General features: G+C 44.1%; 1 protein-coding gene across 2 annotated transcripts in view; it reads left to right on the plus strand.

Moving 5' to 3' along the window:
• The window catches only part of fbxl7 (F-box and leucine-rich repeat protein 7), a 683,637-nt gene extending 672,764 nt beyond the window's left edge, over nucleotides 1-10,873 (plus strand). For both annotated transcript variants that reach the window (XM_072509530.1, XM_072509529.1), the window contains exon 4: nucleotides 9,598-10,873. In XM_072509530.1, coding sequence (XP_072365631.1) covers nucleotides 9,598-10,334 — 737 coding nt within the window. In that variant the 3' untranslated portion in view covers nucleotides 10,335-10,873. The remainder of the gene's footprint in view (nucleotides 1-9,597) is intronic.
• The last annotated feature ends 1,404 nt before the right edge of the window (nucleotides 10,874-12,277 follow it).

The raw sequence follows: 12,277 nt of genomic DNA on the forward strand, positions 1-12,277 counted from the left end.
ATTTTCAGCCAGATATGGAAAGAACATATAAAACATCTGATGGAGTTATTTGATCGACTTCAGGAGGCGGGTTTGGTGGTAAACCTAGCCAAAAGTGAATTTGGAAAAGCCCAAGTCACTTTCCTTGAGGAGTTTTCGATACCCTTGAGACGCAGGGAAATAATGCGATTTCCTGGCATGAGTGGATTTGATCGAACATTTGTGCAAAATCTTTGTAGCGTGGTGGCTCCACTGATGGACTTGCTGAAGAAACGTCGAAAATTTCAGTGGACAGCGGATTTTCAACAGGCATTTGACTGCCTGAAAGCTGTGATAACCATGTATTCTCCTGTGTTGGAGAATTGCAAAGGACTCTGCGATCGAATTTAACTAAACTATCTGACTTTAAAGAGAAATGCCGAGGCGTAGAGAAATAGACGGATCGTGCAAGGACCTTCTTGTTCAAAGAGATTGTCAATCGAGAAAGATTTCAGTTGGAGGAAAAAAAACAGAAAAGCAACGGTTTTGTGAAGGGGAGGTCGTGTCTCACTAACTTGATAGAGTTTTTCGAGGAGGTCACTAAGATGATTGATGCAGGTAGGGCAGTAGATGTTGTCTATATGGACTTCAGTAAGGCCTTTGACAAGGTCCCTCATGGTAGACTAGTACAAAAGGTGAAGTCACACGGGATCAGGGGTGAGCTGGCAAGGTGGATACAGAACTGGCTAGGCCATAGAAGGCAGAGAGTAGCAAGGGAGGGATGCTTTTCTAATTGGAGGGCTGTGACCAGTGGTGTTCCACAGGGATCAGTGCTGGGACCTTTGCTCTTTGTAGTATATATAAATGATTTGGAGGAAAATGTAACTGGTCTGATTAGTAAGTTTGCAGACGACACAAAGGTTGGTGGAATTGCGGATAGCGATGAGGACTGTCGGAGGATACAGCAGGATTTAGATTGTCTGGAGACTTGGGCGGAGAGATGGCAGATGGAGTTTAATCCGGACAAATGTGAGGTAATGCATTTTGGAAGGTCTAATGCAGGTAGGGAATATACAGTGAATGGTAGAACCCTCAAGAGTATTGAAAGTCAAAGAGATCTAGGAGTACAGGTCCACAGGTCATTGAAAGGGGCAACACAGGTGGAGAAGGTAGTCAAGAAGGCATACGGCATGCTTGCCTTCATTGGCCGGGGCATTGAGTATAAGAATTGGCAAGTCATGTTGCAGCTGTATAGAACCTTAGTTAGGCCACACTTGGAGTATAGTGTTCAATTCTGGTCGCCACACTACCAGAAGGATGTGGAGGCTTTAGAGAGGGTGCAGAAGAGATTTACCAGAATGTTGCCTGGTATGGAGGGCATTAGCTATGAGGAGCGGTTGAATAAACTCGGTTTGTTCTCACTGGAACGAAGGAGGTTGAGGGGAGACCTGATAGAGGTATACAAAATTATGAGGGGCATAGACAGAGTGGATAGTCAGAGGCTTTTCCCCAGGGTAGAGGGGTCAATTACTAGGGGTCATAGGTTTAAGGTGAGAGGGGCAAGGTTTAGAGTAGATGTACGAGGCAAGTTTTTTACGCAGAGGGTAGTGGGTGCCTGGAACTCGCTACCGGAGGAGGTAGTGGAAGCAGGGACGATAGGGACATTTAAGGGGCATCTTGACAAATATATGAATAGGATGGGAATAGAAGGATACGGACCCAGGAAGTATAGAAGATTGTAGTTTAGTCAGGCAGCATGGTCGGCACGGGCTTGGAGGGCCAAAGGGCCTGTTCCTGTGCTGTACATTTCTTTGTTCTCTGTTATATTATTATACCTGTTTGCGTGTGTTGTTTTTTTTTAATGAAAAAGTATATTTGCTGTGTGCATTTCTCAAAGGATAGTGAAAAGGTGAAAAATGAAACCATCTTGAAGTTGATGGGGTTTTTTTCCTTGAGGGGAGGTGTCATGTAAGAGTACCTTTAAGAAATGGGTGTGTATATATGGGTGTGTACATAAATATCTGTAGTGAGAGTACCTTTAAGAAATGGGTGTTTACTACTGCAGTGATGTAAGAGAGTGGGTGGAGCTGGGCTGTCTGTCAGCTTTTTACTTTTGTTTTAGGCTGATTGCTGTAGGGCGTGTTTTAGTTTCGTTTTCAGAGCTGGATAGCTGCAGTCACAGCCAGAAGGGGAATGAATCTCTCTCTGTAATCTAAAGACTGTAAATCGATCCTGGTGATTTAAAACAAATAACAGTAGTGACTTTAACCTGATGTGCTTCTGATAAAGATTTTATTTTTAAGTTGTATGGATGTTAAAAAGGAAAGCTTGAAGGATTACTTAGTGTTGTATTCTTTGGGGGTTGTATTTAAATTGATGGTTGCTAAGATGTTCACTGTATGTTTCAAAAAGGTTAACTAGAGTTCATAGAATAAACATTGTTTGGCTTTCAAAATTACTTTTTCCATTTCTGCTGTACCACACCTGTAGAGTGGGCCGGGTGCTCCCCATACCACAATCTATTAAAAGTTGTGGGTCAGGTGAACTCCATGATACACATTGGGGATTTCTAAACCCTGGCCCATAACAACTCCTCAAGGATTTTGATTGTCCCCACCCTTCTAGACCGTACAAAAGCATCCATTTTCTTTTGTTCATAATATCCCTCGTTATCCAAGGCTGCCTAAACTTCCCATACTTATTTTTCGTTCTCTCAGGAACTGAACTTTCCTGAATCCTAATCAACTCTTGCATGTCCGCTGTTGATTTACCCTCCAACAGCCGCACCCAATCCAAAATATAAAAACCAGAAAACAATCTTTTTAAAAATAATGAGGAAGAAATTAGAATATGTGAGAAAGTTAGCTGGAAATACAAAAATTGATAGCAACATTTTCTACAGGTACTTAAAAAGGAAAATAACTAAAGTTTGCATTGGTCTTTTAGGGAGTGAATTTGGAAAAATAATAATTGGAAATAAAGTGGCTGATGCATTGAACACATAGGGCGCGATTCGCCTGGGCCGCCGAAGTTTCCGGGGACGCCGGTCCGACCCCCTCCCGCGATTCTCCCGAGCGGCGGGAACGGGCCAGTCGAGTTTCGCAGGCCGGAGAATCGCCGGAGACACCCAAAATGGCGATTCTCCGGCACCCCCACTATTCTGAGGCCCGGATGGGCCGAGCGGCCAGGCCAAAACGGCAGGTTCTCCCCAGCGCCGTCCACACCTGGTCGCTACAGTCGTGGGCGGTGCGTGAACGCTGGGGAGGCGGCCTGTGGGGGGGCGAGGGGGGATCCTGCATCGGGCTTCACCTTGAATGTGGGGTGGCCCGCGATCGGTGCCCACCGATCGTCGGGCCATCCTCTCTGAAGGAGGACCTCCTTCCTTCCGCGGCCCCGCAAGATCTGTCCCCCATCTTCTTGCGGGGCGGATTTGGACAGGACAGCAGCCACGCATGCGCGGATGATGTCCGTTATGCGGCGCCGGCCGCGTCATCTATTCGGCGCCGCTTTTACGCGGGCGACAAGGCCTGGCGCGGGTAGATGACGCGGCCCCGATACTGGCCCATTGTCAGGGCCTGAATCGGTCGGGACCGGGGCCGTTCCGCGCCGTCGTGAACCTCGACGGCGTTCACGACGGCGCGGCCACTTCGGCGTGGGGGTGGAGTATCCCGCCCATAGTTTCTGCCTCTCTTCACTGTAGAAGACACAAATATCATCCCAGTTATAATTGTAAATCAAGAGGTCAAAGGGAGGAAAGAACTTAAAACAACTACAATCACCAGGAAAAGGGTACTGAGAAAATAATCAGAACTAATGGCTGAAACTAGAATTGGAAGAAGTCCCCAGGTCCTGATGGACTTCATCCCAGGTTCATAAAAGGACAATTGCTGAGATAGTAGATGCATTGGTTTTAATCAGCCAAAAATTCGTAGGTTCTGGAAAAGTCCCACCAGAATGGAAGATAGCGAATGTCACTTCTCTATTCAAGAAAGGAGTGAGAGAGAAGGCAGGAAACTAAGCCAGTTAGCCTAACATCTGTCACAGGCAAAATGATAGAACCTATTGTTCAGAAGGTTAAAGAAGGGACATTTAAAAATCTTAATGCAATCAGGCAATCAACACGGTTTTGCGAAAGAGAAAGTTCTTTGAGAAAGCAACAAGCAACACAGATAAAGAGGAACCTGTAGATGTGATGTAATTAACTTTTGAAAATGCATTTCACAAGTACCACAAAATAAGAGGTTATGGTGGAAGGGGCAACATATTAGAATAGAAAAATTCTAATTCCTGTTAGTTTCCTAACAGGAAATAGGGTATGGATAAATGGACCCTTTTCAGGTTGGCAAGTGGAGTGCACAGGGATTAATTCTAGGGTCTCAACTATTTACAATCTACATCAATGACTTGGATGCTAAATTTGCTGATGACATAAAATTAGGTAGGAGATTAAATTATGAAGAGGACATAAAGGGGGAAGGAGTTCTGCCACCGTTTACGACGAGTGGGAATGGCGGCGAGTCAAATAATCCAATGGGAGTCCCCAAATGGCTTTTAGGCCATCAGAGTTCCCTGTTTCAATTGACCCTGCCCCCCACCAATGACATAATGGGGTTTCCACCATGAAAGGTAGGGAACTCCATTACCATGCATTTTAACATCATTAGCCGGTTTCCCAGCTCCATTATCCCCTCATGTTAGAATTTCCTCATCATTGAGGTTTTAATCAGCTTTTGACACATGGAGACTGGTGCACAGGTAGATACAGCTCCCAGATAGGAGAGGGTCATTCCCGGGTTGTACCATGGCAGAGTACCCCCTGGCACTGCCCCCAGTGCCGAGGAGGGGGTTTCTGCTGGGGAGGTGTGTCGATGGGGAGGAGGTTCCCTGTCTGTGTGGGGGGTTCCCCTGTCCATGGGGGAGATTCCCTGGGGGGAGTCCATGCGCATGTGGGGGGGTGGGGGTTCCCGTGTTCATGGAGAGATGGGGGGGGGGGGACATGTACATGGGAAGGGGAGGGTTCCCCATGTCCATAGGCAGGGAATTCCTGGGGAGGGGTTGTGTGCATGAAGAGGAACACTGTGGGGGGCGGGGTGTGGATGCATGTGCATCCGGAGAGGGAGGGGGGGGCAGTTTCCCATGTCTATGGATGGGGAATCCTTGGGAAGGGGTAAATGTATGGGGTTGGCGTTCTCCCGTGTCTGTGGAGAGAATAATTCCCTGGGGATGGGGAGGGGGTGCGTGTGGTGGAGGGATTCCCAGGCCCTCGGGAGAGGTTCCCTGGAAGGGGGGGGCATGCGTGGGAAAGGGGTGGGTCCCATGTCAGTGGGAGGGGGGGGGGGGGGGAGATCTTTTTTTAAATTTTAATTTTTTCATTCTTAGCCAGTCCCCGCCCTGCATGTGTGCCATCATGTAGCTCACTTCCAAAATTTATTTTGACCAAGTGTCAAAAAATATGGCAGGAAAAGCCGGCAGTGAAGCCAGCAGGGATGTGGATAGTTCAGTGAAGGAGCATAAAATTGGGCATATGGTCTATACTGTGGGGAACTGTGAATTTGTCCACCCAAGCAGGAATAATGGAAAAACTGCATCTTATTTATATAGAGAGAAACTGCAGAATTCTGCTGTGCAGAGGGATCTGGGTGTCGGGTACATGAATCACAAAGCAGCAGTTACAGCGAGTGATTAGGGAGCCCAGTGGGATGTTTGGAATTTTTTGCAAGGAAAATAGAAAATAAAAGTAGGGAAGCTTTGTTACATGTGTACAGGGCATTGATGTGACCACATCTGGAGTACTGTGCGCAGTTTTCTACTCCATATTTATTAAAGGATATAATTGCATTAGAAGCAGTGAAGAGAAGGTTCACTTGACTGATTTATGGGATGCAGGTGTTGTCTTATGGGGTGTTATGGGCCAGGGTTTAGAGAACCCTAAAGTGTATCATGGAGTTCACCTGACCCACAAGTTTTAATAGATTGTGGTATGGGGAGTACACGGCCCACTCTACAGGTGTGGTACAGCAGAAATGGAAAAGTATTTTTTAAAGCAAAACAATGTTTATTCTATGAACTCAAGTTAACCTTTTTGAAACATACAGTGAACATCTTAGCAACCATCAATTCAAATACAACCCCCAAAGAATACAACACTAAGTAATCCTTAATAACTTCCCAAACAGCATCCAGAAGACAGAAGAAACACCTTTCAACACATTAGAAGCACATTAGGTTTACATTCACTACTGAGAACATTTAGAATTCTGAATTCACCAAATGATCAAGAGATAGTCTTTTGATGGCAGAGAGAACAGCAGTACACCTGCTTGGTCTGGCTTCAGTTCCAACACTGAAAACGAAACTAAAACTCACCCTGCAGCAAACAGCCTAAAACGAAAATAAAATGCTGAGACAGCCCCAGCTCCACCCACTCTCTGACATCACTGCAGTAGTAAACACCCATTTCTTAAACGTACTCTCACTACAAATATTTATATACACACCCATTTATAAACATCCATTTCTCAAAGGTACTCTCAAATGACAGGGGGAAGGTAGAACAATTGAAATATAGAATGAGAGGTGATGATGGTCGCTGTAATGGGGGGTTTTCTGGTGGGGGTCTCTGAAATTGGGCATATCTGGTGGGGGCATCTCTCTTATTAGTGGTCTCTGTAATGGGGGGTCTCAGGTGGGGATCTCTGTAATGAGGGTGTTTATAGTGGATCTCTCCGTTTACGGGGGGTTCTGATGGGGGGTGTGGGTCACCCTCATATTGTGGAGGGGAGGGGGACACAGCACACCCCGTGATGGTGGGGGGGGGGAGGATTTGCATTGTGGTGGTGTTATGGGCCAGGGTTTAGAGAACCCCAAAGTGTATCATGGAGTTCACCTGACCCACAACTTTTAATAGATTGTGGTATGGGGAGCACATGGCCCACTCTACAGGTGTGGTACAGCAGAAATGGAAAAGTATCTTTTAAAGCAAAACAATGTTTATTCTATGAACTTAACTTAACCTTTTTGAAACATACAGTGAACAACTTAGCAACCATCAATTCAAATACAACCCCCAAAGACTACAACACTAAGTAAACCTTTAAGCTTTCCTTTTTAAAATCCATACGACTTAAAAACAAAACCTTTGTCAGAAGCATATCAGGTTAAAGTCACTACTGAAAACATTTATAATTCTGAATTCACCAAATGATCAAGGAATAGTCTTTTGATGGCAGAGAGAACAGCAGTACACCTGCTTGGTCTGGCTTCAGCTCCAACACTGAAAACGAAACTAAAACACACCCTGCCGCAAACAGCCTAAAACGAAAGTAAAAGGCTGACAAACAGCCCAGCTCCACCCGCACCCTGACATCACTGATAAACACCCATTTCTTAAAGGTATAGTTCTTCAGCACCTATTTCTTAAAGGTACTCTCACATGATAGTGGGGAGAGAGCAGCTGCCAGTCCTCACTATCGGGCTGCCCACTCGATATGGCAGCCCAATAGCGGGATTCATGACTGAATCCCTTGCAAACCCCGCCATGCATAAATTTGCATGGCAAACAATAGTGAGTTGCCTCTGGAGTCCCACTCCCAGTGCAAGAGCAAATCAAAGACGATTCATCTCCAGCGGGAGAACATAGTCTCCCAAATGGAAAACCCTGCCCGTGGTCTCCTACCTTGAATCAACCCCTTGATTAGTTACATATACTGAAGCTTGATCCTTTGTTTAGTTTTAAATCCTTTTTACTTTGCTAGTTATGACATTCATAATAAAACTTGTCCCAACACAATTCAGGTATAGTCCGTCTCAATGGTACAGCTGTGATGAATGTAGAAATTGTTATATATTATATTTTATATTTATGGCAGTAATGTTATTAAAAGCCTGGATTGAGGTATATATTTGTTGCAGTAATATTAATAAATAACCTAGGTTAAGGTATCCTTAAGGTCTGCCAAAGCTGTAAATAAGAAGCCATAAAAGGTGAGGCCATGATTGATTCTAACCATTTACTTGTTTAATTATAGAGGGCAAATGGGGTATTATGATTGCTGGAGATTCCCTGGAGAGTAGATAATTTATGAAGGGTTTTATTTAGTCCAATCTAAGCAGGTTGTGTGACATCTTAGTGGGATACAGATGGTATAAGTAATGGGAGGAGCCAGGTTGTCATAGTTTTTCATTTTGACATTGGATTTGAGTCTGACAAGACAGAAAGATTTTAAGTTGAACAGCAGTTTTGCCAAATGCTGTTAGGTTGAGCAGAAGTGTACAGGTTCTGCTCCTGAATGGATCTCTCTCTCTCTCCAAAAGTCTCTGCACAGCTAAGCAAGTAATCTGTTTGTTAACTTTATTTATAAGTGGCATTTGAACTGTATTGGGCTGCTTAATTGGAGTTATTAGCAGGTATATGGTAAGTTTAAATGTTATCTTGTGTTTAAGAACTGTTTAACTGACAATTGTAAAGCTAGTTTCTTTAATGTTAATGTGGTTAATTTTGTGTTTAAATTAAAGTTTATTGTAACATAAAAGACACCAGTTGATCAGTCATCATTCCAGGGATGAAGTGTACTTTCCTCACAGTTTTACAATTTAAAACAAAATTGGTTTGGGTTCTTGTCTGGTATCCTAACAAATGTTGGGGTCTGGTCCAGTATCCCAACACAGCCCCCAGGTCCCCCAATACTGGTGCCAGTGACCCATGAACCAGAACCACACCAGTTCTCTCGACAATTCTCTCTCACACCAGTCTTTGAGCCATCATCTCTCTAATCTTATCTGCTCTATGCCAGTTTGCACGTGGATCAGTTGATTATCCAGAGAGTATTACCTTTGAAGTTCTGTTACCTAGCTTATACTGACATTGCAGAATGTCTTTCCTTGTCCTGCCTGTACTATTGGTACCTACATGGATCAACATGATGACCCTGGATCAACAATCCTGATCCAGAGATCCTCTCGCTGCTTACACATTCTGAAAACGTGTTTGTAAAGGATCACCTTAGCATCCAAAATCTGACACATTCCACAGCTTTAACATAACACCTGCCCTACTATTGTAAATTATTTTATTTAAGTAATTTAATTTAATTACTCACTTGATTAACTTAGAATAATTCGTATGTAAAAGTAAAGTCACCACAGTCCCAGATGATCATAGACTGCTACACCCTTTGAGAGGGAGAGTTGACTGGTGGTGATTTAACCCGAGGACAACCACAACTCAGGCGAGGGGCAAGGTTGAGAAGGCAGGGCCTTCATGAATAACCTCAGACGGGATGAGAATTGAACCCGTACTGTTGGCCTCCCTTTGTATCACGAACCAGCTGCCCAACCAGCTGAGCTTTTTTGCTGTAACTAATTAATGTAATAAATAATTATATGTAGAATGGCCGATCAGCAACAGTACTGCAACTAATTTCGTACTAATCTTTAAAAAATGATGTGGTTAAATAGTCTAGAAAAAGAGTAAAAGAGCATGTGGGATAGAAAGAATTGGATAACTCTTTGAAAGAGCTGGGTTAGGCACGATGGTCCAAATAGGCTCTTTCTGCATTTTAAGTTTCAATGTAGGGACTGTCATTTTAATAAATCCTACATGTCAATAGTTTAACACATCATTTCCAATTTCTTGCCTAGGTTGTTCCAAGATAACCTGCATTAGTCTGACAAGGGAAGCTTCCATCAAGCTCTCTCCACTTCACGGAAAACAAATCTCCATACGCTACCTGAACATGACCGATTGCTTTGTACTTGAAGATGAGGGTTTGCACACGATAGCAGCTCACTGCACCCAGCTGACCCACCTCTACCTACGCAGGTGTATACGTGTCACAGATGAGGGCCTCCGCTATCTGATGCTTTATTGCACAACAATCAAAGAACTGAGTGTTAGTGACTGCCGTGCTGTGAGTGATTTTGGGATGCGGGAGGTGGCGAAATTGGAAGCAAACCTGAAATATCTCAGCATTGCTCACTGTAGCCGGATCACAGACGTGGGTATCCGCTACATTGCCAAGTATTGCAGTAAACTGCGCTATCTGAATGCTCGGGGTTGCGAAGGAATAACCGATCATGGGATTGAGTACCTTGCCAAAAATTGCACAAAACTGAAGTCTCTCGATATTGGGAAGTGTCCGTTAGTTTCCGATGCAGGCATGGAGTTTTTAGCATTGAACTGTTACAACCTGAAGCGACTGAGTCTTAAGTCATGCGAGAGCATCACTGGCCGTGGTTTAAAAATTGTCGCTGCCAACTGCTTTGAGCTTCAGATGTTGAATGTACAGGACTGTGACATCTCTGTTGAGGCACTGCGGTTTGTCAAACGCCATTGCAAAAGATGTATTATAGAACACACCAATCCAGCCTTCTTCTGACAGGATGTTCAACAGTGAAACAGAACAGACCATAGATTGTAAAGACTCAAATTTTATTTGCTTAATTTCTTCTCCTCAATTCAAATATTTAGTTGATTTTCACATTGTAAGATTATTACTCTATTATGACTGAAAGTCATGGTAATGAAAATATTTTTCTTTTTTCCTCTATGATGTGCACATTTTTGAATGCCAAATCTCCGACAAAAACGAGTGTCCAGAGACATAAACTAAATATATTTAAACTTTTTAAGTTGCTGGAGGAATTGATCAGATTGCATATTATTCCTTGAATCCGTCACAGGATATAAAACAGAAATATTCAGTATACCACCTGCCACCTATTTTTCAATTTTATTAAAATAGAGCACTAACTTATGAAGTTTTACTTCATAACCCATCATATTAGATCCTTATGTGGATAGATGCTGTCACTTTCTGTTTGTTTTAACATGGAAGATTCTGAATAATATTGCATTTCCATGCTATTTCATTTTTTAAATTAATAAAAGGAAATGTAATGATCCGAAAATACTAAAGAGCTTATTGACTGTACACTTATTGTACTCTGATCCACCATAATTCACCACTTTGTTACATGGTGTGCTGTTGAGGGAGGGAAACAGGTTAATGCAAGTTGCCCTTTCACCTCAGACCTGGGCTTGAATAGTGCCTAAGTGGAGGATTGTAAGTCCTTCTCCTTTACATTGGTTCCATCCTGGGCAGCAGGGTAGCACAGTGGGTAGTTGCTTCACAGTTGCTTCACAGTTGCTTCACAGCTCCAGGGTCCCAGGTTCAATTCCAGGCTTGGGTCACTGTGCGGAGTCTGCACGTTCTCCTCGTGTCTGCATGGGTTTCTTTCGGGTGCTCCGATTTCCTCCCACAGTCCAAAGATGTGCGGGTTAGGTGGATTGGCCATACTAAATTGCCGTTCGTGTCCAAAAAAGTTAGGTGGGGTTACTGTGTTATGGGGATAGGGTGTGGGTTTAGGTAGGGTGCTCTTTCCAAGGGCCGGTGCAGACCCGATGGGCCGAATGGCTGCCTTCAGCACTGTAAATTCTATGACCCCATTAATAAGTTGGCCTTGACCCATGGCCCAAAAATGCAGCTATTTCGGCACCGTAGTTTACATTTTCACTCAGATGCTGCAAGGGTTGCTGGTGTGTGAAATGCTACTGGCAAAGACGCTTTTCTGTGTTTGGGGTTGATATATGACTCTGATATACAGTAAAATCAGCTTTCCTCTGCAGGCGATTGTACTTTATTTGGACTGGGAGTATTTTTCGCTGACATTCAACCTTTGTCCCGGTGGGGCCTCGATCTTTGCAAGCAAAAAGTTGGCAGATTACCCCAAGGTACCTCACAATGAAAGTGGTCCAATTACCAGCATTCTCAATCATCACTCTAATGGGATTACAAGCAATGGTATTACCACACAGCTGAAAGGGTCACTACCCCAATAGTCATGGTGCATCCAACCTAGAGGATTTCGAGATGTTAATAAAAGGGGTTTGATTTCAGATATCTAAAAGTAGTCTCAGGATTGCTACCAGTGCCACGAGCTAGTCAGAGTAGGAATGTCAGGATAGATAGCATGAATGCGTGGCTCGAGAGATGGTGCAAGAGGGAGGGATTCAAATTCCTAGGACATTGGAACCGGTTCTGGGGGAGGTGGGACCAGTACAAACTGGAAGGTCTGCACCTGGGCAGGACTGGAACCGATGTCCTGTTGACAACCGATGAGCTGTCGGGGAGAGTTTAAACTAATGTGGCAGGGGGGTGGGAACCGATGCAGGAAGTTGGAAGGTAGTAAAACAGGGACAGAAATAAAAGGCAGTAAGGGGGAAAGCGTAAGGCAGAGAAGCCACAGTCAAAAATCAAAAAGGGCGACAGTACAAGGTACAGTGACTGAGGGGAGCTCAGTGAATAGGACCAGGACGACT

This window comes from Scyliorhinus torazame, chromosome 6 (genome assembly GCF_047496885.1).
Source record: "Scyliorhinus torazame isolate Kashiwa2021f chromosome 6, sScyTor2.1, whole genome shotgun sequence".
In the NCBI taxonomy this organism is placed as follows: domain Eukaryota; kingdom Metazoa; phylum Chordata; class Chondrichthyes; order Carcharhiniformes; family Scyliorhinidae; genus Scyliorhinus; species Scyliorhinus torazame.